The sequence below is a fragment of the Bombus terrestris genome, chromosome 9 (assembly GCF_910591885.1).
Source record: "Bombus terrestris chromosome 9, iyBomTerr1.2, whole genome shotgun sequence".
Classification (NCBI taxonomy): domain Eukaryota; kingdom Metazoa; phylum Arthropoda; class Insecta; order Hymenoptera; family Apidae; genus Bombus; species Bombus terrestris.
Window position 1 is genome coordinate 13,696,337 of NC_063277.1, and position 23,774 is coordinate 13,720,110.

At 41.2% G+C, this 23,774-nt stretch overlaps 2 protein-coding genes across 5 annotated transcripts in view; one reads left to right on the forward strand and one right to left on the reverse strand.

Moving 5' to 3' along the window:
• The window catches only part of LOC100649027 (neuroligin-4, X-linked), a 224,768-nt gene extending 222,701 nt beyond the window's left edge, over positions 1-2,067 (reverse strand). Inside the window, exon 1 of the mRNA XM_012311993.3 lies at positions 47-2,067. Coding sequence (XP_012167383.1) covers positions 47-434 — 388 coding nt within the window. The 5' untranslated portion in view covers positions 435-2,067. The remainder of the gene's footprint in view (positions 1-46) is intronic.
• A 10,707-nt stretch (positions 2,068-12,774) lies between these two features.
• Positions 12,775-23,774, forward strand: part of LOC100644931 — a 56,472-nt gene continuing 45,472 nt past the window's right edge. For 2 of the 4 annotated variants that reach the window (XM_020864420.2, XM_048408912.1), the window contains exons 1-3: positions 12,775-12,942; positions 14,760-15,581; positions 17,483-17,725. In XM_020864420.2, coding sequence (XP_020720079.1) covers positions 15,353-15,581; positions 17,483-17,725 — 472 coding nt within the window. In that variant the 5' untranslated portion in view covers positions 12,775-12,942; positions 14,760-15,352. Of the gene's footprint in view, positions 12,943-14,739; positions 15,582-17,482; positions 17,726-23,774 lie in introns of all 4 variants that reach the window. The other 2 variants (XM_020864419.2, XM_012311995.3) reach the window with 2 other exon arrangements.

A 23,774-nucleotide genomic window follows, 5' to 3' on the forward strand; every position in this document is an offset into this window, starting at 1 on the left:
TCTCGTACCGATATTCAAAGTGATTTGAAAGAATTGTGCATCTTACCTTGAACCGGTGCGTAAATGTTTAGGTACAGGCAATCCTCGCTCTGGTTCTTTAGGTAGGGCAGCAGTCTTCTCAAGTACTCGACTCTACCTTTCGGCATTTTGTCGGTAAGCTCGGGCAACCTTTGCGGGCAAACAGGCCCGAATTTATCGGCCACCTTAACGCCGTGCCAAAGCGCACTGCTGACAGGGGGCATAAAACGCAACGAGCCGATCGGCGGCGACGCGTACGGAACGCCACGGTACACCTCGACGCCCTCGAGGTGCCGATCGAGGGTCACGATAACGCCCGATAGTTCCCCATACTTTGTCCTGACGATCCTCGAGCTGAGCTCGGCGCTGGCGGTCGCCAGGATTAGGCCGAGCAGCGCCAGGATCGACGACGTCATCTTCGTTCGCGCCCTTGAAACCCCGTCTCCACGCCTGCTCCCTTTCGCGATCACTCAAGCTCGACCAACGATTTCATTTCCCCCTAGAACTTCTACCCGCCCCCGGAGGCTGGAACGCGCGCGATCGTGCCCACCTCGTCGCCACGAGGACCAGGTGCGCGTCCAGGATGCATCAGTAGGCGATCGGCGTCGAAACGAATTCCACAATGTTCGAAACGTACAACCCAAAGGGTTCGTTTATTCTTTACGGCGTTTAATTTCTCCTCGAAGTACATTCATCTCATTCTTGGGCTTTCAGAGATCCGTTAGATGTTATTATCGCTGAAAGATGAACGAGTTTGTCAATTCAACCGAGTCTCTTTTCACGTTCAACGTTGTTTGTCTATCCTTCTGGGAAAACCTGCTGACGACCTTTTACGAGCAGTCAACACACGACCAAAGACATCCCCGAGTCAGCGTTATGAAAGGTAAATACGGCTAGTTCGCGCAGCACACTTTTTTTCGTCTGTTATGCCTGACACGATTTTTCGATGGTATCTCGAAAATGGTGTCCTAATTGCGTCGACACGACAACACAACTGGATTAAACTTCGAGAAGGGTAGTTCGTCGTTTCAGAGCAATGGCCCAGATCATTTTAAAAATATCATGAGAGTTACAAAAAGACGATCTCGTTCTTGATAGCATGCTTGATATGGCGGTACAAATAAAAAGCGCTCGCCCTAATGATGCCCAAGAGAAAGCTACGGCTCCGATGTTTACCGGTTCGCTTCATTCTTATGACCTAGCTCGCCAGAGCGAATAGAGGAAGCAAGGCACCGGATGCCGTCGAATTACGTCCACCGTTTTACTGCTCTTCTCTATTCCCTTTCTCTTTCCTTTCCTTTGGACGGACTGCAGCTTCTCAAATTTCCTTCTTCCGCTTTTACGCGGACATCCCCTCTCTGTTTCTCGTATATATTTGTCTTTCACGGAATTGTGCAAAAAGCATTTGGCAATAACTTGGTATAGAATAAAACGTTATTGTTCTAGAAGATCACTATCTAATATGGACATTTCATAATCCAAGCAGCTTCAATGAACCATCATCCAAAGACACGAACTTCGATCGATCACTAACGGTTGACGAAAATTTCACACCGAATCACTGTCAAACGACGTGTCGTTCCATTACGTTCTAACCAACAGACTGCCTCGGTTAGACAACTTGCGTCTACGTGCACTGTTCACCCCTGCGATCACCTGGTTCACGTCTTACGCCGTACTGGGCCAGTTCAGAGGCAATTCGTAAGTATTTAGTGGTAACAGATCGCGTCCTTTGTTTTTAACGAGCAACGATGGATAATGTAAATCGTACGAATGCACGCAGTCCCTTCGATTCGGTTGGAATTTGCCTCGGAATGACACACGCGACGACACTGGACCGAGAACACTCTCACGCACTTCACACTTCCTGGAGTCATGTGGTGATTCCTTCGTCACGTGGTGGCCGCGTAACGCGATCCAATCCACAGATAGATCGCGAGGATCATGCATTAGAAGGAAAAGGACGCGAGACGCGGATGCGAACCCCGCTGGACCAGAGGAGCCGATCTTTCCGTTACTTGATCCTCGGACAGACTGGCGTCAGGCGATGTTGCTCGCACGGAGCTGCGCATGCCCCGCGCATACGCTGCCCACACCGCTCGCGACATGGGCGGAAGTCCGCGGACACGTCGATATAGCAGATGACATTGATATCGACTTGAGGAATTTGGTTCGTGTCTCAATTTCGCGAGTATGAATTTTGGTACTTTCACAACAAATCGACTTAACCTATCGCGACCGTTCAAGTTATGATCAAATCGCCGTGTGTACAAAACGTGACACAATTACGATTACCCAGATGGTTTCTGTTCCAATATCGTGATGAAGTGGTTGCAGAAACGAAATAACACAACACTAATGTAAGTAAACTTATTTTTGCATTAATATCATCGAAAAAATGGTAATGGATTTGATAAAAATCCATAACAATGGAGGTTATAACGTCGATTTTGCTTACGCCATCTAGTAAGATTAAACAAACAGACGTTACAATCATTTTCGCGTTGAAGTATGCTTTTGATAAGCCGAATCAGAATAACTGAATCCATCTAAAAGCTTGTACGTTACTCGTATAATCTGTGTGCTATCGTTGATCATATTGCAAACAGGATTGTGTAGTGCTCTATGAGCCCAATTCACCACTCTATTCCTTTCCTGATGAAAGCAATTCCTTGCCTGATATTTTACTGCCACAATTTTCTTTACGCTTTCTTTTTATGTTTACGCTAGGCTAGTCGTGTCCTTCGTTCGGTTTCTCACTTTCGTGTCAAATTGTCGAATATCGTGCAGTCCGAAACGAAAGAAAGATCGATTGCCATGCAGTTAGGTAGACGTTTAATGCAACGGAACAATGGCTATCTCCCGTTAACGAGGTAACGTCGAACGTGTATCGACAACAGGCCGCTTTAGTGCTTTCAATCTCTCTGTCTATGCCTAATAATAGATCCACGCACATATATTCCCAAAATGCAGTATTCGATATCGGTGCTGCGAGACAGCACGAATTTCGATCAAAATTTTGTAGCTTTTGTAGTCGAACTGTGTAGCTGTTTCTAAGCTTAAAGCCGAAAACTTTATCGACAGCGAAGTATCGGAAGGGGAGAAAATGTTTGGAGCAATTTTGATCGTATAACTTGAAAGTTTATGTTTATTTTTATCGTTTCATCTTCAGTTACTTTATCGTATCAAACATTTGCAAGTAAGGTTCTGGAGTCCATTCTCGAAGAGGGTCCATATCAAAAAGTTGATCGAACACGTGTATGTACATGGATTCCTGTAAATCACGCTCTTACGCGGATCATCTCGAACGAGGGGAGAAAAAAGGAAGCTGTATGCACGGAACGAAATTGGAATATCAGCTAACCACCTCGGCACGGGGGAAACTTTTTAACGAGAATTTCAGAGAAGAATGACTAAAAGCGCGGTCGGTTTCTTCGTAAAGTTTTGCGATGTACAACACCGCCTCGTCTTTATAGTTCAGTCTGCGTAGCTATACTCGTTAACAAACTTCGATGCATTCTAAGCTCCCCTTTAAAAGCAGAACATCCCAAGCTTTTTGACCCGGATGCGTGTCGAATGAACCACCGACGACACGCAGAACTTCGCTGACACGTTTTAGATAAGCCTCGAATTATGGAACGGTGTAACTGTGCAAAAAATATGATGCTAGAATTCATTCGCGCAAGGAGGAGTAATTACATCCTAATATAATATTTCGTAATTTTGATCTAAATTCTGCGACACGATATAGTGATTTTTGTACAAGATCGTGACCCTATGAGACTGGTGGAAAATTAATTTATCGTTTCAAAAGCAGTCCCGTAAAAGTACAGAAATTTTAATGACACTCAGTCATGTTCACGGAATAACGATTAAAACTCGAAATTCTACTTTAAACTTTCAATTAAATAATTACTAAATCGAAGAAAATACTGATTCGATTTCCTATAAAAAAAAGTAGAATGCCCGTCCATCGATGAAAGTTGGAGCGGTTAGTATACATAATTTTGTCGGTCTATTGTTGTTCAAGGGTGTTATCACAAGAGCGTAGGCATCCCGTACGATGTAGTTTACTTAACGTAGAGATAACGAGGCCGTGAGTAGCTGTTGGACGACCCTTCATGAATTACCGACTTAATTCTTCCGGGCATGAAGGCGCGAAATGCATTTAACATCGCTCCCTGACACGGCGGCGTTCTGGTGCGTCAACTTTGCCGATGCTATTAACTCGTATCCTAAGGCTAACGTCAGCCTTTCCCACTTGCTCCGCCTAATCATAGGGGTGTTGCAAGTCTGCGTGTCGTTGCTTGTCGAAAGCAGTGCGTAATTCAATTAAGCTTCCACTCGTAAGACGTTGTCTCGGAGGATCAACTTTCTCAAAATCGCCTCAAACAACACCGATAGCGATTTAGCTACGAAATAGAATATAGTGTTTACAGAGTATCGTCTGACGGTATCTCTTTGCAGATGATATAGATGAGATAAAAAATGCATTTATTACCGGAAAAAATCGACGATTTTATCGCGTTCTTTACAATTGAATGGGTTACTGTTCTTAATTTAGCAACGTTAAAAATCATTTTATTTTATTTTGACCATAAATGATTAGTATTTGCTCGATGTTAGATCAAAGTAGGGGTGAAATGTTTTTCGAGTGTCTCTACTAAGATATATTTTATCCCTTCACTCTCACGTTTCCGTAATAAATTTTATATTGTACATTCGACCTGGTGAATACGGGGCGTACAGTTTTCACACCACTAAAAATTATAGCCCCCGTAAAAGTAAACTCCTGACCGCAGTTTACCATGTACAGTCTAGGAAAAAAGTATCGAATGTTATACAGGTTTCATTTATAAAACGTTGCTAATAAATTTAGATGGTTTTGGTACATATCTCTCTAAATTAACTCTGCTTCTTAATGCGCTAACAAATCGAAAAGTTGGCGTGTCTGACAGTGTCCTTTTACGTCGATTAGCGAGCAACCCTGTCATGGAGGCTGCTCAAAGCCGGAAACATGGTTTTTACGAACGTCGTGCGAACGAATGTCGCATAAAAGGCGTGCAGCCGACAGGAACGCGCGCCATTTCCGTGATTGCAATCCATAACGACACACCAGTCGACCCGGATCAACGAAACTTGCTACGAACGATACTCTGCGGAGTCTCGTTTCACGTTCTACACCCGATTTATTAGCTGATTATGACGAGAATCCGATCGATGCTACCTGATGATCAATCGAGCTCGTTGGGGAAGTGAAGCAACTAAAGGAGCTCGTAAAATTTTTATTAAGAATCGATACCTAAGAGATATTAAACTGAGCGACGAAGAAAATAAAAAAAAGACGTGGAAGATACGGAAGAATGTAAAAAATTCCCTTCAACGAAGAGAAAGTCGAGCTTAATGAAGAAGAAGGGACAAGAAGTGAATGAAATGCCGTTGTCAATGATATAGTCATAATCCACGATGCACGCGTCATCAGATCTTCCGATGAATTCAAAACGATATAACTTATTCATTTCTATTATCTATTTATAGTATCCTGGAAGATGAATATTACGCGGAAAAGAATTCATCTGAACTAGATTCACTCTAGGATAGCGATGCCCTTCCATAAGCATAAAGGATCTGTCCTAGGAACGGATACATAGTACTTTACGACACTTTCTTGGTTCAGACATTTTGTACGTCCTCCGATCGATTCCAGTTTAACGCTTCTTCAAATCTGCCCATCGTCATCTTGCAGCTTGTTTGATGATTAATAAAATTCGATGGATCTTCGATTGCTGCTTCAACGATGTAGAAAGTTGTAAAAGAAGAATGGAAAAGAAAATGCTTGCTTCGATCCATGTGATGCTTCTCCGGTTACTCTGTTCTTTTTCTGACGAATGAACCACTTCGCGGAATGATTCGTTGGTTGGATATGTAGTGCTCTAAACGCTGGTAACTTGTTTTCGATCTCAAAAACATCAAAGTTTCGGGATAATTAATCGACTTTCGAGAAACGATATATCGCGTCATGCTTGCCATCATTGTTCGTCCCTTTGTACGACTAATCTGTCATCCAAACTTACCACGCCCGTCCATCACAAATTTTTCTGTCGACGAACGGCTGTCCTTTATGCGGCGTGCATGAATTAATTTCGTCGCGTGCGTTCAATCGGACCGCGTCTCTGGGCTGCCTCATAAATTTGTCAAAATTCAGCAAGCGACGTGGAGGAAACACGTACACGAAACTGGTCCCTCCTTCCGAAGCCAGTTTATCGTCGTCGGATTCAGTACTCAACGTGACCTCATCGGTTGCAACGAAAATATCGAGCGAAACGGCAATTCTTTATTCCTTCCAGAATCATTCTTTATCCACGTCGCAAATTCAAACGTAGAAATCTTACCACCTGTAGTACAACTCTCCAACGTTTACAATACATAACCAGGATAATAGACCATCGAAGTACTCGAAGTTCGAGTAAATGGGAAGGAGGTCGAATGGTTTGGCCAACGAAAGAAACTTCCTTTCGTTGGATTCAATTGCGAAATTGCTCAGAACGTATTCATGATTTACCGTTCATTCGCAATTTCTCCGATTTAGTTCCGCAGGTTTGATCCGAAATCTCTTTGGCCAGAAAACTAATTGCAATATAAATAGTAGATTCAAGAGTTCGATTTTTTTGGAATATGCGAAATTTTTTTGTAGTCGTGTTCCATCACGAATTTTTTGGCTTGAATGTTCGAATCACGGGGACTAAGTATTCTAAAGAAATAAAGGGTAGAAGGGTGTAGCAGGGGAAAGAAGATTTTGACAAGTTAGAGAACATGATCCATGATTAGCTTCGACAGAAGCTTCGTAACGATCGAAGGAACAAACTTTCGCGCATCTCTAGATAATATCCACGTAATCCATCAAAATGTTGCGAGACAGTTCATGTTTTGGCGGTCGTTTCGTCTAGCGTTAAAATTTGTCTTCGCTCTGCTCATAAGATAGATCACATTCGATGTGAAGCAATGACAGCTTAGATTCTATAGTTCTTGATGTCTTTCTCGAAGAAAGCAAGGTAAATAATTGTAATAAAAAGATAATGAAAAACCCAAAGACATATTTTTCGAAAATTGTTTGCCGACCCACGTAACATCGTTCACTTGTATCGAGAGAAGCGATATTCTTGTTCTTTATGACAGTGTTTTCCTTAAAACGATTACCCCCCGGGCTGTTCTTAAGTTATGAAAACACATTCGGTACCTTCCTTTAACGACGGGAGCGTACAATCGTAAATGAAATTTCTTCCCTTTAGTTGTTCTTTCCTTCCATCCTCCGTATTTCTACCCATGTTTCCACATATTGATCAAGTTTAAATCAGAAAACTGTAGTTTTGAACGAGTTTCTTTGGTAACAGAAATTACTTCCAATTCATCTTCGCTGGTTTTCTAGTATTTTTGTATCGAGCACTGTTTGCTGTAAGAGAGAATACGTGTAAATGGAACTCAAACTTGAATTCGTAGAATGGCAAAAAGAGAAAAACGAAGAAACGGTTAACGTTGGAACTATTATCGCGAGGAGCAGTCTACTGGGTAGTTGTACGACGAATAATACGAGGAGATCTAGCTAATCCCGGAAAAATCCGCCGCCCATGAAAGCCTTTCTTCTTCCTTTCATTCGCCGTTCAATACTACCTGTTACGTATACCTACTGGCTTTCACTATTTCTGCCCAGTTATCGCATCTGGACTTGTTCGTACACGGTGCTCGTGATGGAAGGTTAGCCCGATACAAATCGATTACTGAACCTTTTTCTGGATTCGCGATATTCCATTGATATCGGTGAACTTTTCAACGCGAAACAAACGTCTTCCTCCCTTTCATATCGCGTTAAAAAGTATACATTTATCACACTTTTTCTTGCACTACTGTCTGATATATATTTTCAGATAATTATAATTCTTTTAAAAGTATTCCTTCTTGATTTATTTCAATTACGTTTTCTCGAAAACTTTTGAGTAAATAAAATAAAAAATAAGCATCGGAAGCAAAGGAAAAAGTTACTTAAGGAATGAACAATCATCAGTTGCAACGAAAACCTTTCTCACCGAGCGACAGAAAATAATGTAACACCTGTAAAATGCCCTGAGGATTATCTACGACGTGGCGACACAAATATAGAATAAGGATAACCGGGTTTCGGTGTACTTGGAACAGTGTATATGTATATCCAGCATACTAAAGCGATAGCTGTTACGGGAAAAAGGGGTCGTGGCAGAAAACTACGGGATACGGCTAATCCATGAAATCCCTCAAATGACAAATCCCTCCCTTGCTTCTTTCCGTTTTCTTTTCAGGAATAGAAGGGGAAAAGTGCTTCACAGAGAAACCGTCGGTTCTTTGTTGACAAAGTAATTCAAAGCAACAATACGTCGTACGATATTAATCATATGTCATACGTCATTTTAAAAAATTTTCATCCCTTGATGTTCAAATATTATCGTCTCATACGAGTAATTAGAGAGACGAGTGCAGTGCTGAGAGAGGATTGCACATGGCACTTGAGAATAAACAAATGTTCCGGAAATGTAATGTTCTTCATTGGACGAGCTTCAATCAGCTTTAAAATTCAACTACGATCCTATTGTCCTGTTGGTTCACCATCGATTGACTAAATGAAATACGATTACTTGATGCACGCTTGCTGCGCCTCCAATCGCATGGACCTTGAAATCCTATCAGTTGTGGGTTTTTGGTTAATTTGCCGACCGAATCGAAACTGTTTTAACGCTTGGCTATTGTTTGTACATGCCATTGTTTGAATGTAATTTATTGCAAATTGATGAAATTAAATAAACTTCCTTAGTATGTTTCATATAACAGACAATCAAGAACATAGCTAAATAAAGTAGTATATTTTCGTATGAAAGTTTAATGTACGGATGTATCAAAGTACATAAGTCTACAGTTACAGCGGATGCTTATTCGAATAAATTGACATTCTGACGTATTCGATACGTCAATGTAATCAAATATCTATATAGATTTTTATGAGTCTATGTATTGCAGTTTTCAGATGCTACATCCGTCAGAACGGCACTTCGTCCGAATACCTATTCACTATAACCATAACCAGAACTATTATAAAAAAAAAGATCCAAGTCAGTAGAAACCTGGTATTATACTTTTTTTTTACTAAAAGGAGAAGAATTCGTTGGCCGATAATCTATGACATGCTATTCTATGACTTCTACAATACGGTACCAAATTTCATGAGCGTCGTGGAGACAACCTTAGTACAGTGGCTGCTGCATAATTCACTTTCTCTCAAAAGGAGGATATTAGAGGTCGGACGATCCATGTAACTTTCGGTATTATAGACAGATTACATTCTTTATCTCGAACGCGATACGTTGAATTTAAATGAAATTTAAATGAAATTCTGCCGCCACGTACGCCAATCCTGCTGATGAAACTTCATATCATCTGCTCCGCCGTGTCAAAGTCGCTTAAGTATTAAGAGTGAGGTTTCTACTACACTCGTTGCTTCAGGGTATATTAAAACGGAGGAAATCTTTTTGGTGGAAATTTAAACCAAATTACGAACGTTAACATAGAATAACAATACATTTTAAAGAATGTAAAGGAAAAGAAGAATATCGTACTCGTGGAATAGTTATTAATTCTTGGTTAATTTCCTTTTTATTTTTATTATTTAAACAACATTCAGAATAACAGAATGGAAAGAGAATTCAGTAGATTCTGAAGAAAAATAGCTCGAGCGTTAGACGAGGCAGAGGAACGTCAGGACGGTGGTTATCGATGCACGGAATCTTGCAAAGTGGGTAAAGTATAACACGCTAGAGGTTTGGATACGATAAGACAGTACGAGGTCCCCTTTTTTTGTTGGTCCAATTTTACCATAGCCTAAAAAAACTTGCGTGCCTTGTCAATATCGACCATCGATTCGGTGGATTCGAATGCTCTATAGCTTGATCACGTATTATCGCGTCACATTCCTACGGTTTTCTCTCCACGAATATTCTTCATCCATCTTCGATCTTCTTGATGGTCCACCCATCCACGAAAACGCCTCCTTTGCTTTCCCCTTGCGACGAATCTCGATGGTATTTACGATATATCGAGAGGCCACTGAGGATCTTCCGTGTTGGACTTCTCACTCGTGATTAATTCGTCCCTAGATATCAACGAGAAAAAAGAAAATCGATACTTGAAGGAATGATACAGGAACGGATTTCGTCTCGTTCGACGAACTTGGAGGGCAAACTAACGACTTCCAACCCAGACCTCGCCTCTCGAGTTTTTTCCGTCTCTGTCGGACACTCGAAGATATCGGATAATCGGATATTTTAGGATATTCGAAGAGGAGATGAGGGTAGTGAACTGATTTCAAGGTTGGTTTATTGATACCGTAAACGATGCTGTATAGTTGTTTTGTAATTTCTCTTTGAGAACGGATTAATATTGTCAAGTATTTTGTTCGACAGTTTCCTCTGAGGAACTTGGGATTAGTCGTTGATCCGGTTCTTGTACTTCGGATGCGAAATCGCAGTATTATTGGGTCAGCTTTCGCTATTTCTCTGGTAATTTTTCGCGCAAACAAAATTTAAATCAGCGTCACGTCTCCACGATGACGTTGTCTTCGCGGAAAATCTACGTTGAAAAATGGGTACACGCTTTTCGATTTCCTAAACTGAAAAACAGATGTTAAAATATTCTTTGAAGCACATATCTTGAATCGTATATACTTTAAAAGTCCAATATCAAAAAATAATCTAGTTTAAACCGCGCATCTTCTTTGTTTAATTTTCCGTTATTTTTATTATCCCTATGGAAATGACGATAACTTTCTATCCACCATTTATTCGTATTTCACCTCTTCGAGTCGCAAACTTGTGAGTTTTGATTTAAATAACACTCATTTAACTCCATCCTCTTCTACTTTTTTACTAGACCCGTAGTTGGTGATAAACAGGTTCAGAGATTGCTGTCGGGTAAAGAGACGGAATATCCGCAACGAGATTTTGCTTTGAGAGGAGGCGCGAAATATTTATTTATTCTGCCAGATGAATCTGTTTGCTAGTGGACTGTAGATTCTATCCTACCCAATCCTCTAGAAATCGAAACCCGATCTTTTGTTCAGGAAACAGCAATTTAAATCGTTGACTGTTTAAAAGAACTTCGGCTTTAACCGATAAACTTTTCAACTCGATCAAGGAAAACTTGTGCAATGAATGGTTAATTAAAGTTTGATCCCGATATAATACTAGTTCATTGAACGAGCACTTCTTCTATAATCTTCGACCAGATAAAACTCAACGTAAATTTCAAATGAAATTGATTAATTTTCTATATAAATCGATTCTCGTGGCCATAAGCAGAGAAAACGTTTGCCCTATAAAGTCATATATGAGCTCAAAGAATGAGGGAGACATATTCCGAGATGGCTTGATCCTCCTGGGATTAGAATGTATCGCTAGTGGACTGTTTATACGCTACAAACCTGTATATATCTTCGCATTTTACTGGTTCGTTTTCCTTTATCGACAAGCTGGGAAACAATGCATCCTGTTCTCCTATACGTAGGATTGGACGAATTAGCTGGAAAATATTGAAAGTCGCAGAGATTGCTTCGACTTAATACCCCTCATGAATACAATGTTAACAATACCTTGAGAAATAACCTAACCATAAAGTCTGCATTTATCAATAAGAGCTGATAACTCTAGATTAAAATAATGTCGCTTAAGATGTAGGACATTCGCTACTTTTCGTTTTCATTTGTTTGAAAATACCAAATTTAATCGTTTCATTAAGACAAGAGAAAGAATGATCGATCGCTTTCAGACACACAGGCAATTTGACGAGGCACTTTGTAAAATTCATCCGAAACCTTTGTTCTCGTGGAGAAGTCATGCACTTTCGTTGGTCTTGCTCGTCCCTAGCTCACGAAGTAAGTTCATTAACGTGAATGAGGTGTTCCTGAAGAGGAGCCACTCATCGGAGAACGCCTCATGCCTCGAGGACGCCTCTCAAAGCCTTCTTATCGTTGCTTTAACACGTCGTTACATGCGAGGAACAGTGGTTCGGCTTGTGTATGTGCAAAGTAATTCACCGATGAAGTTTTTTAATCTGCTTGCGCACAGGAGCATCACACTTCAAACAATGTTTATCGAGTTTAAAACGTTTGCAAATCGTTCTACGTGTTTGTTTTGTGTACAATTTTCTTCGATAAGTAGTCGCTGATTTAGATATGACTTTCATTTAGAATAGACTAAATTTTGTGACAACTAATCCAACTCTGAGATTAATGCGATAATCTTAATCTCGATAAACAGCGAATTTCAGATAGCAGCTGTTTCATTTAACGTGTACACTTTCCTATATGCTAATTCTGTTAAACACTGGATGATTAACTCTGTCCTTGCTAGTTGTAATTCAAAAGGAGGAATCTTTGCCGTCTGTTAAGTTAAATTAAATTACTCTCGATCGGACAGACAGGCAGGGTCTGTCTTGCAGATCATAGCAAGATAAAGACATTCGATGTGTGGAAATCGTGGAGAACTCTGGCTGCGGAAGTTTTTCGCACGGAAAGTTTTCTTTCAAACGGGATTTCGAGAAGGAAAGTTTGCAAACGATCACGAAACGTTCTCCCAAAAATAAAAGTTCCAGCTTGTAAGGCGGCCGCCCGGCGGCGCTTCCTTCTCAACGCGTTCTCGATTTAATTTTAGCACTTACGACTCAGTCCACTCGCGAGTTCCATCGAGGCAAAATCGACCACGCGTACACGCAAAATCTACGTCGCGACGTATGGCTTGATGTTTCCGGGTGACAATTAGAGGAGAATAGATTGCAACAAAAAGAAATCTATTTTGCTCTGAAAGTGTATCGTTATCTCAAGTGCTTGTTCGATATTTTTTTATAGCTTAGGTAAATAGTGATCGTAGTTATTTAAATTAAGTGCTTTGTAGGATATACATTTTGTAATTTTAAGGTCGAAACATGGGTGAACGCAATGGCGGTTATTAAGTTTTTTTTACTTCCTTCATCAAGAATTTATCGTCTAGCGGTATAACTTTACGTAAAAAATTATTATAAACGTTTAACGACGCAATTTACGTGGATCAACACGATTCTCCGCCTCGTTCCATTACTCAAGCAACGCCGAAAGGCTGTGGTTGGGTACAGCGTGGTCCAAGAATATCCACATTGCTCGAGGCACGCAAGGGCAGCCAAAAGTTCAACATCCTCGACGAAAGCAACGTTTGCTTTCTCTTAAGCACCTTTAATCATTCTACAAACATCAAACGTCAAATCCCTAGTATATTTTCTTATCATAAATTCATCCTAAATTCTAAACTCTTAAAAATCAATTTAAAAATCGAAGAATAGTTCAGATTCGTCTGCTGACTATATTTCTTTAACGGTATCACGCTATTTCGTCAGAAGAAAACTTTCATGCGGATTCAAGTTCAAATATTAGGAAAACACGTCACGAAGGTCTGAAAGCTAGTGGTTCAATTAAGAAATAAAATAAAGGAAACTAAAATGACAAAGAAAGAGGATGAAAAGAAGAAAGAAGGGTCGCGTTACTCAGTCGACAATCAACCACGATGCAAATTACGGGTATTCATAATTTAACGCGCGCGCGCGCGCGCGCGCGCTATCCGCCGCTTTTAAGTGGGCGTTAAAGCTGCCCTCGGTTTTATTTCATGCCGCGTAATCCGGTTTGCTGCGTGCACGTGCCGCGTTTTTTCTCGTAAATTTCACCAAATGATTTTCGCACCGTGGAAATCATTCGCGCTGTTTCGACAGCTTTGTGAGTCCGATGAATGGGGTAAATTGAAACCTTTCCCAAGCTGCGCTTCCACTCCTTCCCCTGCGTCACTGTTCTTCCTCACTTTCCTGTAATTAATTTTTTGCATTAATTGTTGCTAATAGAAGCAACGTTCTGTTTCGAGGATAAAAATGTACAGCTCAGTCTGTACAATTAGTAACAACCTCCAATTGCATTTAAGACGTCTCTTTCATAGTTTTAAATAACTTTTCATATACCCGTGGAACTGTGAACCTTTTGCGTGTTACTGAATGCACGCTGGTGTTGCGATGAATCTGCTAAGCGATACGATTATGAATGATACGCGTTTACTGATTAGAGATCGAATAAATATTTATACTACCGATTCGTGGAACGCAACTGAATACGTGCCGCGTAAAGATTTGTGCCTGTAAACATTTCACAGAACAATATAACTGAGAAATTCATAGCGTGTTCAAAAAGGAATCTTGTACGGATTGTAGCAGGGTAACATTAATATAATCGCGAATACAGCTTTATTTCTGCACTTTACCATTCCGCTTATTATTTGAATCCACAAATGCTACAATCTCTGTTCAAGGAAGTATCGTTTCAAAAGGACTTTTAGTTTAAAACGACAGCTCCGTAAGTTATCCATAGAAGAAGATTTTTGAAAGAAACTGCAGGGAATTGCGAGTTCTGGCGCGAACGTGTGCAAAGTTTACCAACAGCAGAATCGTTCTATTTGAAGCGAAAATAGAGCGCTCTCCAACTCTCTCTTTCTCTCTTATCACGTACGTGCGTTCACCCTCGTTCGACCCAAGAATATCCCACTGGAGGACAGTGTGGAGCGAACCTTTTCTTGCCTTATAATCGCCGTCAGACAGTGCGACGTAGCCGACGAAACCGACACCGCGTCTGTTTCATAGCCTGTCAAATATATTTGAAGTTGTAGCGGCCCAAAGGGAAAGTCGTCACCAGCTATAAAACCGAAGAGTTTTAGTTCTATTTTACCTCGTCTCTTCGGGATATTCATCGTACGAGTACAATGGTGTAGAGTCTTAAGCCAAGAAATCTTCATATCGAGTAAAAGTTCTGTACATGATACGTGCCTTTCACTGTATTGCAGGTGTTGTAGTTTAACTCCAACACTAAAATATTTTTCTTGATTAAGTGAACCGTAATTAATTCTGTGTTATTAAAAACAATTTCATTGGAAGCGCAGAGTTTAAATATTAGTGAAAATATGAAATAACGATCAAGAGCGGTCAACGTACATGTACAACGTACATATCAAAACGCAGCTGATTTCGCATCCTTTCGAAAGCAACGTGAATATTCGAGTCCTAGAGAAGTCGACAACCAACCGGGAGTCTCCCCTCGCATCCGGTGCAAGAGCGGAAGTAGCTGAAACGTTGAAAAATTATTTTTACTCCGAGAACCAGTTCCGAGCTGCGTGACTCGGTCGAAAGGCAGCCGAGCCCGAAGGTGGACCGGCGAAAATTCATTGCTACGGTTTCCGGCTGTCCACCGATCGAACAAATGTCGAGAATGTTGCGACTGGAGCTGTTGGGACTCGTGTTGCTGGCCTGTACTCAGATCCTCACGGAGCATCGCAGTTTTTACGACACTATACCGCAATACGGCTACTCTAGATTTCCTGATCTTCCGGAACGGACGAGAGAGGTGCGCGTTAAGCAGGGCCGCTTACGTGGAATCGTGGTGCAACCGAGGACCACCTACGATTTGCAGCCCGTCGATGTTTTTCGGGGTGAGATTTATAGCTGAAAATAATTTTCGTGTATATAAATACATCGTTGGTTATACAATATACTCAGTAAATTAATTTCATTTAAAGACATAAATTAAACATATGTCATGTTCCCGTTAACGATATTTATTGCCAAACAACAGCAATAATTAACTATATTTCCTTTATGCATGTTGGAAACAAGGATGAAAAATGCTGGTGTATTACACGGCATGCTAATAACACGTATCGCGTAACGCTGTAACAGTATTGATCATCACAAAATCTAAAATAACACATAATTTTCATGCACCTGTTTCTAATTAATACCGAAATTTCTCCATAAATCACGGGAACTTAAAAATTCGGCGAAGCGAACTAAGAGAGGTAGCTTGCATGCGGCAAAGGGTCAATCTCGATTGTTGGAATCCGTATACAATCATCGTTTAACGTAGCATATAGGAAATCTCAAAGTTTCGAGGCCAATCATGTGACGGATCGAAGCCTGCCAGACGACGGGTAACGATAACACAGAGACCGGCGCGATTTCAGTTTCCGGCTGCTGATACGGCGAACTTTAGCCAGAGGGTGAAAGTTTGTTCACAGCTGCATCAGCTCCTCATTTCTCTCTCTCTCCCTCATTCTCCCCCTCTCTCTCCCTCTCTCTCTTTCTCTTTAGCTCTCTGCAATATTAGTTGCGATGTATTCGCGCTGCGAGGATCCCGATACCTCAAAGGTTTCAAAACGAGAAGCGCACAGGCTATTCCGGGAATAAGCGCTCCTCGTCTATGGTTCTTGGTCTCGTGCACGCGTGCACATTAGCTGGCAAAGCGGAATCGAGCGGGGTTTGTACCTTCTTGAGTTCCCCGAGATCCTCTGACATTCCTTGGCATCGGCTACTCGATTCTTGAGCGTTCCCGCGTGTGCAAACGGTTCCGTTTGAGCATGGAATGGCACTGAGGGAGTGTAGGATAAATTAAGGACAGGTTACAGTCTCCAGAGTCTTCAAATTGGGATGGGGAATGTCAAATAAGTAGCAGAGGAAGCGCATTTCAGTTCTTTAGAACCTATTAACAAAACGAGGTTTGTATGCCTTCTGAGACTACGATAAATTTAGACATAGTGAAATGTGTCCGAAACGTTCGAAACGAAATTGTCGAACGACGTTATCTTTAAGTAAACAGTATCGTGTTAGCACAAAGGAATGTGCGAATGCATATGGACTAGGTAAATGCAAATGCGGACTAATTCGGTATGAATAAAAATACCTGCGAAAAGTATTTTAATTACTTTCAGTTTCAAACAAATTTTATTCCGGTTGTTAGGTTAAACGCAAAAAATCTTCAATCGTTGTGATCACAGGTTTTAAATCCGAGATGTTTGCAATCAGACTTTTCGATTTGTACTTGCTCAGCTGAGCGATTTAATATTTTATGCGGTAAAGCCAGTGGCCTGGCAATCCAATTTACACGGAAATAGGGTAAAATGGATCAGCCGTGATCCTTACTGCCAGGCTGGAGCGTGTTAACATCGACCGCCGGACGAACGGGATCAATTTAATCGATCTACTCACAGCGTAATAAAACTTTACGTTGATTATCGCGCCGCGATGATTCATCCTAGAGATCAGCTATTACATTACTCCTTCGTCTAATAATAAGAATTCCCATGTTTCGACGTACTATTTCGTACTCCCTAAGTAAAACTTTTTAATTTAAACTTCTCAGTTTGGGTTTTGGGATTTGATCTTTTTCATTTAAGTTTTCGAATTTTTTTATTCAAATTGATCTTCGACGAATAATTTATATCTAACTCGATCCGAAACGAAAGAACTTCAACTTCTCAAATATGTAAAACTCGATACTAGTCGCTGGAAACAAGTTACGCTTCTCAAACTAATCATAAGCAACTTAATGTTTCAGGAGTGCCATACGCAGAACCACCAGTCGAATCCTTGAGGTTTTCTCCTCCAAGATCACCGGAACCATGGCGTGGTTCAAGACAATTTCAAGACTTTGCACCTGTGTGCCCTCAAACGCTGCCAAACCTGCGAGACGAGGTAAAACCGGTTAGATACGAGTACCTAAAGAAGCTACTGCCGCACCTAACGAACCAAAGCGAGGACTGCCTCTACCTTAACATCTACACACCCCATCAACCCGAAGGTAAGTGAATTGAAATGAATTATTTTATTATTTAAAAAATTATTTCATCCACGATTGAAAAGCAACGATAATAAAGAAGTCAACAAAATTTCTTCACTCTCTACGATTAATCAAGTATTACGACGTGAGTTTTGCGGATCAGCTTAGGATTTACGACGTCGAATAGTATATTTTTCGCTTTACCGCGGTTTATGATCCTCGGTTATAGCTGTTAGACGACGCTAAAGGAAGATTCGTGACCGATAATACTGTGAACTGCATGGATATCTACGGTGTAAAAAGGGAGGAATTTCGTGACGGTAAACAGTGATCCGAGCCGCTTTATTCTTGACGCTTTGCCAAGAAAATAAGAGGGGCGGAGTGTTCTGTATAGAGAAAGTCTTTACCTAAAAGACAATTAGAGAACAGGGTACTTTTAGCCGCGTTTCATCTACTTTCGGGCTACCCTAATTTCGAGTCCATGTTTAACTCTCTCCGCGGCGAGATTCCGAATCTACTCACATCCTGTTTTCTTTAATCACGTCTAATTTACCTTTGGCAATTAACCTCGCCGAACAGTAAATTTGCGAAAAACGCCCGATATCTCGTACCGAGATAAAGGAACCGTTACGATTTTATCATCTTCCAGCAACTTTTGAGAGAGAAGTAATAAAATCAAATATCTTTTCACTGATTCCTCAAAATTGGATCTCGAAGCAGCTTTTACTGCGTTGTAAAAGTATTCCAGCACGGCCATAAATATGCTTTGGCATATTTAAAATACCATATCAACCTTCGTTATCGAATATTTCCGAAATTTCTAGATATTCAAAGTTCATCAAAGCTCGAATTCTTCCAATTTCTACGTCTTTTTTTTTTTTATAAAAATGGTTATGGATCTTAATTGCGATGGATACATGTTTTTCGGTTTATTAAAAAAAAAGCCGCTACCATACAACGTTTCCACTGGACTGACCATAGTTTCCGGTATTGTCCAGTGGACTGGTTACACGAAACACGCGCATTCAGACGATACCTTTTGTCGACAATTTTGTCGCATTCAGAGGCGCAGCAGATGCATCAAATGGATGCGTTGTTTTCGCCGGAACGAATCGAACGCACGCGGAACATCGGAATATTTTGCAAAATTGCCCTATCTCTATTATACATTATATACGTACCTACTATCGAATGTAACAACCGTTCTTTTAGAATCGATCGTAAACTGTCTTCTTTCGATAAAATAAGAAGTAACATTCAATTTTCTACGAGCTCGAATTCCGTTACAAGTGCGATATTAAAATTTACGATAAAGGAAGTAGCTGCCAGTCGTTCCGCTTTGAACTTCATATTGGATTTCCTGTTTTCTTAAAGTTGAATGTCCTTTGCCGTAGTATCATGGATACGCGCCAGAGGACGCATTGTTGGTGCAACATACCGAAAAGCTTTGCACGAGAAGAATCCCGATTTGATTGTTAGCGAAGATAAAAGTAGAATATGTTTGCAAAATCAAAAAAAAGAGCAAGAGGAAAATTTCCTTAGAGAAGTACAATGATAATATTTCGTTTTTCCATTTTCTTCCATGACGTGAATTTTTACGAATCTATTCCTAATTTTCTGTTGCTAAAAATAAAGACCATAAAGCACGGGTTTAGCGTGGAATTAGTGGTCAAACGAAAATGAAGTCCTTGATACAGAGAACGTATAACGATGAATACGTTTAATCGCGATCGATGAATGAATGCAAAACGAAAAGTAATCATAACAAACGACTGACGTATAATTGCGTAGAACACGTTGATGCGCGTTCGGCGAATTCATCCGTTCCCCGTACTTAGCCTGTTCGAAAAGCTAATTAAAAGTAATCTCTCGCGTTTGCGACGAGCCGTTAATTAAGGGGAGAAAAACGCGGAGTACGGCATCGATTATTCCCTCGGGGATTACTAGAGATACTTTCCCTCTTGTTCCTCCTCAGCGTCACTGCGGTGTTTCAGACCCTTTCTCTCTAAATTCAGCCTGTTCGTTTCATAGATAAGCTTAAAAATGAACTAAGGCAAGGTGTGTTTTGCGTCGACGTGCAAATATTATTGTCCGTTTGCACTAAACTTCTCCCCCTGATGAGAGTCGAATAAAGATAATGTGGTTATCGTGGGATTATATTGGTGAATTTAAGTATCTTCCCTCTTTTTAAAAATTCTCCAATCTTCTCCACGTTGAGAATACCAAGGAAGATTACATGGAAGATTGCGGAGGATCTATGCAAATAGATGGGGAAGATACATCTTCCTGATTGGCTGGAAATAAATTAACCTGTGGAATAATGAACGAATTGAAAGAGAAGTTGTTTGAAGTCTGCGGCTAAGTAATTTTCAACCAGAGCCAAACATGTTTATCAACCGTTCCGGAAGAAAGGTTCGTTCGTTGGGATGCTGGAGTTTCGTAATAAGGGATCATAAATTATACCCGTTATCTGTCGCAGCCAGGGGCTAATGAACGGGGGATCGGACTTCTCGTGATTTTAAAGAGCCCCGAATTTGACTTGGAAATCATCCTTCTCCATATTTGTTTCCACCTGGATCGTGAAACACGATCATAGTTTGCGAAAGAAATCCTTCAGCAGTTCGGTAATTTCACGAGTACAATTAGATTTTCTAGTATTCGATAATACTTGAGAAATATTCCGTTGAAAATCATTTCCAATTTCAATTTCTCTCTTGCCGTATCTCGATGGTTTCGCGAAAGAAGTAAAACAACGAAGAACTTGCGGATCCGTTCGAGAAAATACGAAAAGGCCGATGAAAGATGCGCCGCCGTTGCAAATAAATTGGAACCGTCCGGCCATGGGTTAGAGGGGCTGTTCTCGGGAAGATATATACGCCCTCTTAAATACTGGAACCGACGCTGGAGTGGGAAGGATGGTAGAGAAAGCCGCTCTGAAAGAGCGGACTCGCGTCTCAACGATAGGCACCCCACGGCCCTTGAAAATATCGGGAAATTCATTAATGCCCGATCCGCGGGGTTCGGTCAAATAAATTTTAGCCTGGTGGATGAAATTTACAGCGACACGCGGCACCTTTAAAATGAAAACCGACACCAGTGTTGGTAGCCTGCTGCTACTGTTATTCCACGATTTCCTCGTGTTACCAACATGTTACAGTCTCTATTCTGGCTTTCATACACCAGATGATTCATCTAGAATCGTGCAGAGTGTACAAGGGTAGCGCTTTTTCAATCAAACGTCTCTTTCAAAAAAGTCTCTACTCGTATCACTTGACGCTTATATATATCCTACTTCCTTCCTAGGGTGATTAACCTTGTTGTTAAGGTCCATGATGCTACCCATAGGAAAAAGAAACGATAATATGTCATAGGTTTTCCTTCGAATGTCCGACCTTTCAAAAGATTGAAAGAAAGGATCGTTAGATGTGGATGGTACGATAGAAATTTTTAGTAGAATTTCTGGAAATTCTCGTCGCAATGAAATTTCGTACAGAAAGCTTGAAAAAAGAAACCGGGGCCGTGACCAATAAAAACCGTAGGATCACAAAATAAATGTCTAACCAAATTTTCCTACTACATCAGGACCTGGTAGCATTTCAGAAACTAAACGAACCACGCGAATCACGTTTGGCCACACAGCTTGTATAGCCGATACGTCTCCCTTTTTTTCTCCATCCTCTATTTCACTTCATCGATATAATGACTCGCGACCATTTCCAGGCAACAGTTCGTATGACGCTGCAGCGGGTTTTTCCACGTGAATTTCGTACACGATTCTCGTCACTCTTTTCCACTGCTCACGTTTTCGCTTTAACCAGCAACGAAAGACACTAATTTTTACGAGTAACTTCGTTCCGACCGGCGAATAACGCGGACTTCATCCGCAAGCCACGTATTCGCCCTCCACCCTCGCCGGAAACAGTGTTCGGAGTTTCCTTTGAATATGGAAACGCATTATCCACCGCCAAACGCTGCCACGTAGAGATCACGCTGTTGGAATAGCAAAAATCTCGTTCGATCCGATATCACGTCAACGGGAATTAGTGGCCGTGGCTGTCTTTCTTTCTACGTTTGTTTGTCAAACGATGGAATTCGTGCGTTTTGTCAAGTACCCTTCCTCTGAAACTCATAGGCCTGAAAAATAACGCAGCATTATTTCCTCTTTTGTGCGTTCTTACGATTACATCTGAACTCCATTGCCGTTTATAGAAACTCATCACGTTTTAGTAACCTTTAAAGAAGATAAAACTGTACTTCGTAGTTGAGAGCACGTATTGTGCACTCGATGCACTATGGTTTCGATCATAACCGTTCGATTTTCAACATACTACGTCACGAAGCTTTTAGAATGGACGTCGGAGCGGAAATATCCTCGGATAAAGAAGCACAGTTCTCCATTCCTTGCTGATACGATTTCGTTCCTTAACACCTCACGAAAAAGAGGCCGAGGCTGACCGTAGGAGTTTCGGAGAATAGTGTCAGGTGCGCGGCCGGAAACACGTCGATCCGGTCGATTCCCTTCACGTTTACGGATTTCCGACAAATTCAATTTCTTCGTTGGCCTTAATCCTTGCCGCTCGCTGATCCCCTTTGTCCGGTGTCGGAGTATCGGAGTCCCGTAATCTCGTAATCGGAGTCGGGGACTTTAAGGCGTCGCCAATGCTCTGACAAATTTCGTTTCCTTGCTACTCCACATGTACTTTGATCCTTTTATACGCTTGAAAATCGTGCCTATTGCCTTTTCGATAGATGAACCGTTTCCTAAAAATCTCATTTCCCTTTTACTATATTAACACGCGAATCTGAATGCTGAAAAGTTCGACTCTTTATTGGTACCTTTCTTAGGTTGTCAATTATACAGTAGTCTAAAGCAAATGTTTAAGTCCACCATAAGTATTAATCAGAGCACCTAGGACGATCATTTGTCCGCGGATGTATCGGAGTTTTGAGGTCGAGGATGATCCGAGAGGGAAACGTGTGCTCGAGTAGCACTCGGCTGTCTCGAAGCTTTTGTGCAGCTTCGTTCCCGCGAGCTTCTAGCACACAAAAAAAAGTTCAATTTCTTTTGTACGGCGCTTAATCCGACACCAAAAGAACTTGCTGAAACGCGCACTCTTTCTATCTTCTTCTTCTCCGAGACTTCTCTTTTCTTTTTTTCTTGTATTTTCGGTTATTACTAACGGTGTACTAAAACTAGCATTTCTTTGACCAACTGTTTGCTAGGATTTTCATCATCCATAAATGCTAATCCTTGTTATTTAAGAAATGTCTATCTTCTTGTTTAACGGTGAAACCGTGTCCAGTCAATAGCTAAAGAAATTTGAAGGTATTTCAAAGTGTCGATGAATTATCGGATACTTCCATCCCTCTTTCATACGAGTCAACCTATGATAAAATGTCAGTTTCGCCCCATACTTCGCGACTAATTGACCATCCATATGAAATCAGTAACATTTACTGATTAATGTAGCTTGCTTCGAAAAAGGGATGCCACCTCGCGACGCGTCGTTACGAATGAAATTTCACGTCTGTCTTGCCACCGTCGATACTAACTAATTAATAGTAAATCAGTCTGTGTGGATAATGGATGGCGTTTTACCAGGTTGCGTCGGTGCGCGTTCTCGTATCGCGAATAACATGGTGTGCTCCATGTCGGGCCGATAACGTCGTTATCAGTGCATATGGGTTTCAGGGCCCACGTGCGTTTGTCATATCTGCAGTCGCGACGTCGACGCGGGGTTGGGGGTTTGGAAGAGGGTCGAACGACAGAAGAGGAGAATAGTGGCCGTTCAAGCATCTACCAACCCCTATTTTCCAGCCACCTCCGTTTATTCCCCATGCACGGGGATTTCCAACGTGATTTTCAGCGTGCAACGGAACGTCAATATTAAATTTACAAGGGACCAGAGAGATCTTTCATGGTGTTGCATGTCCATCACGCTGAAAACGTTTCGAACGAGTCGTTCGTTCTGTTTGACAAAATCGCGAGCCTGAAAGAGGAAATCTCGTGGAAATTCAAAGCTTCCGTTTGCCCTCGTTCAAATGGCAAGATAAGTTTCTACATGCCAAC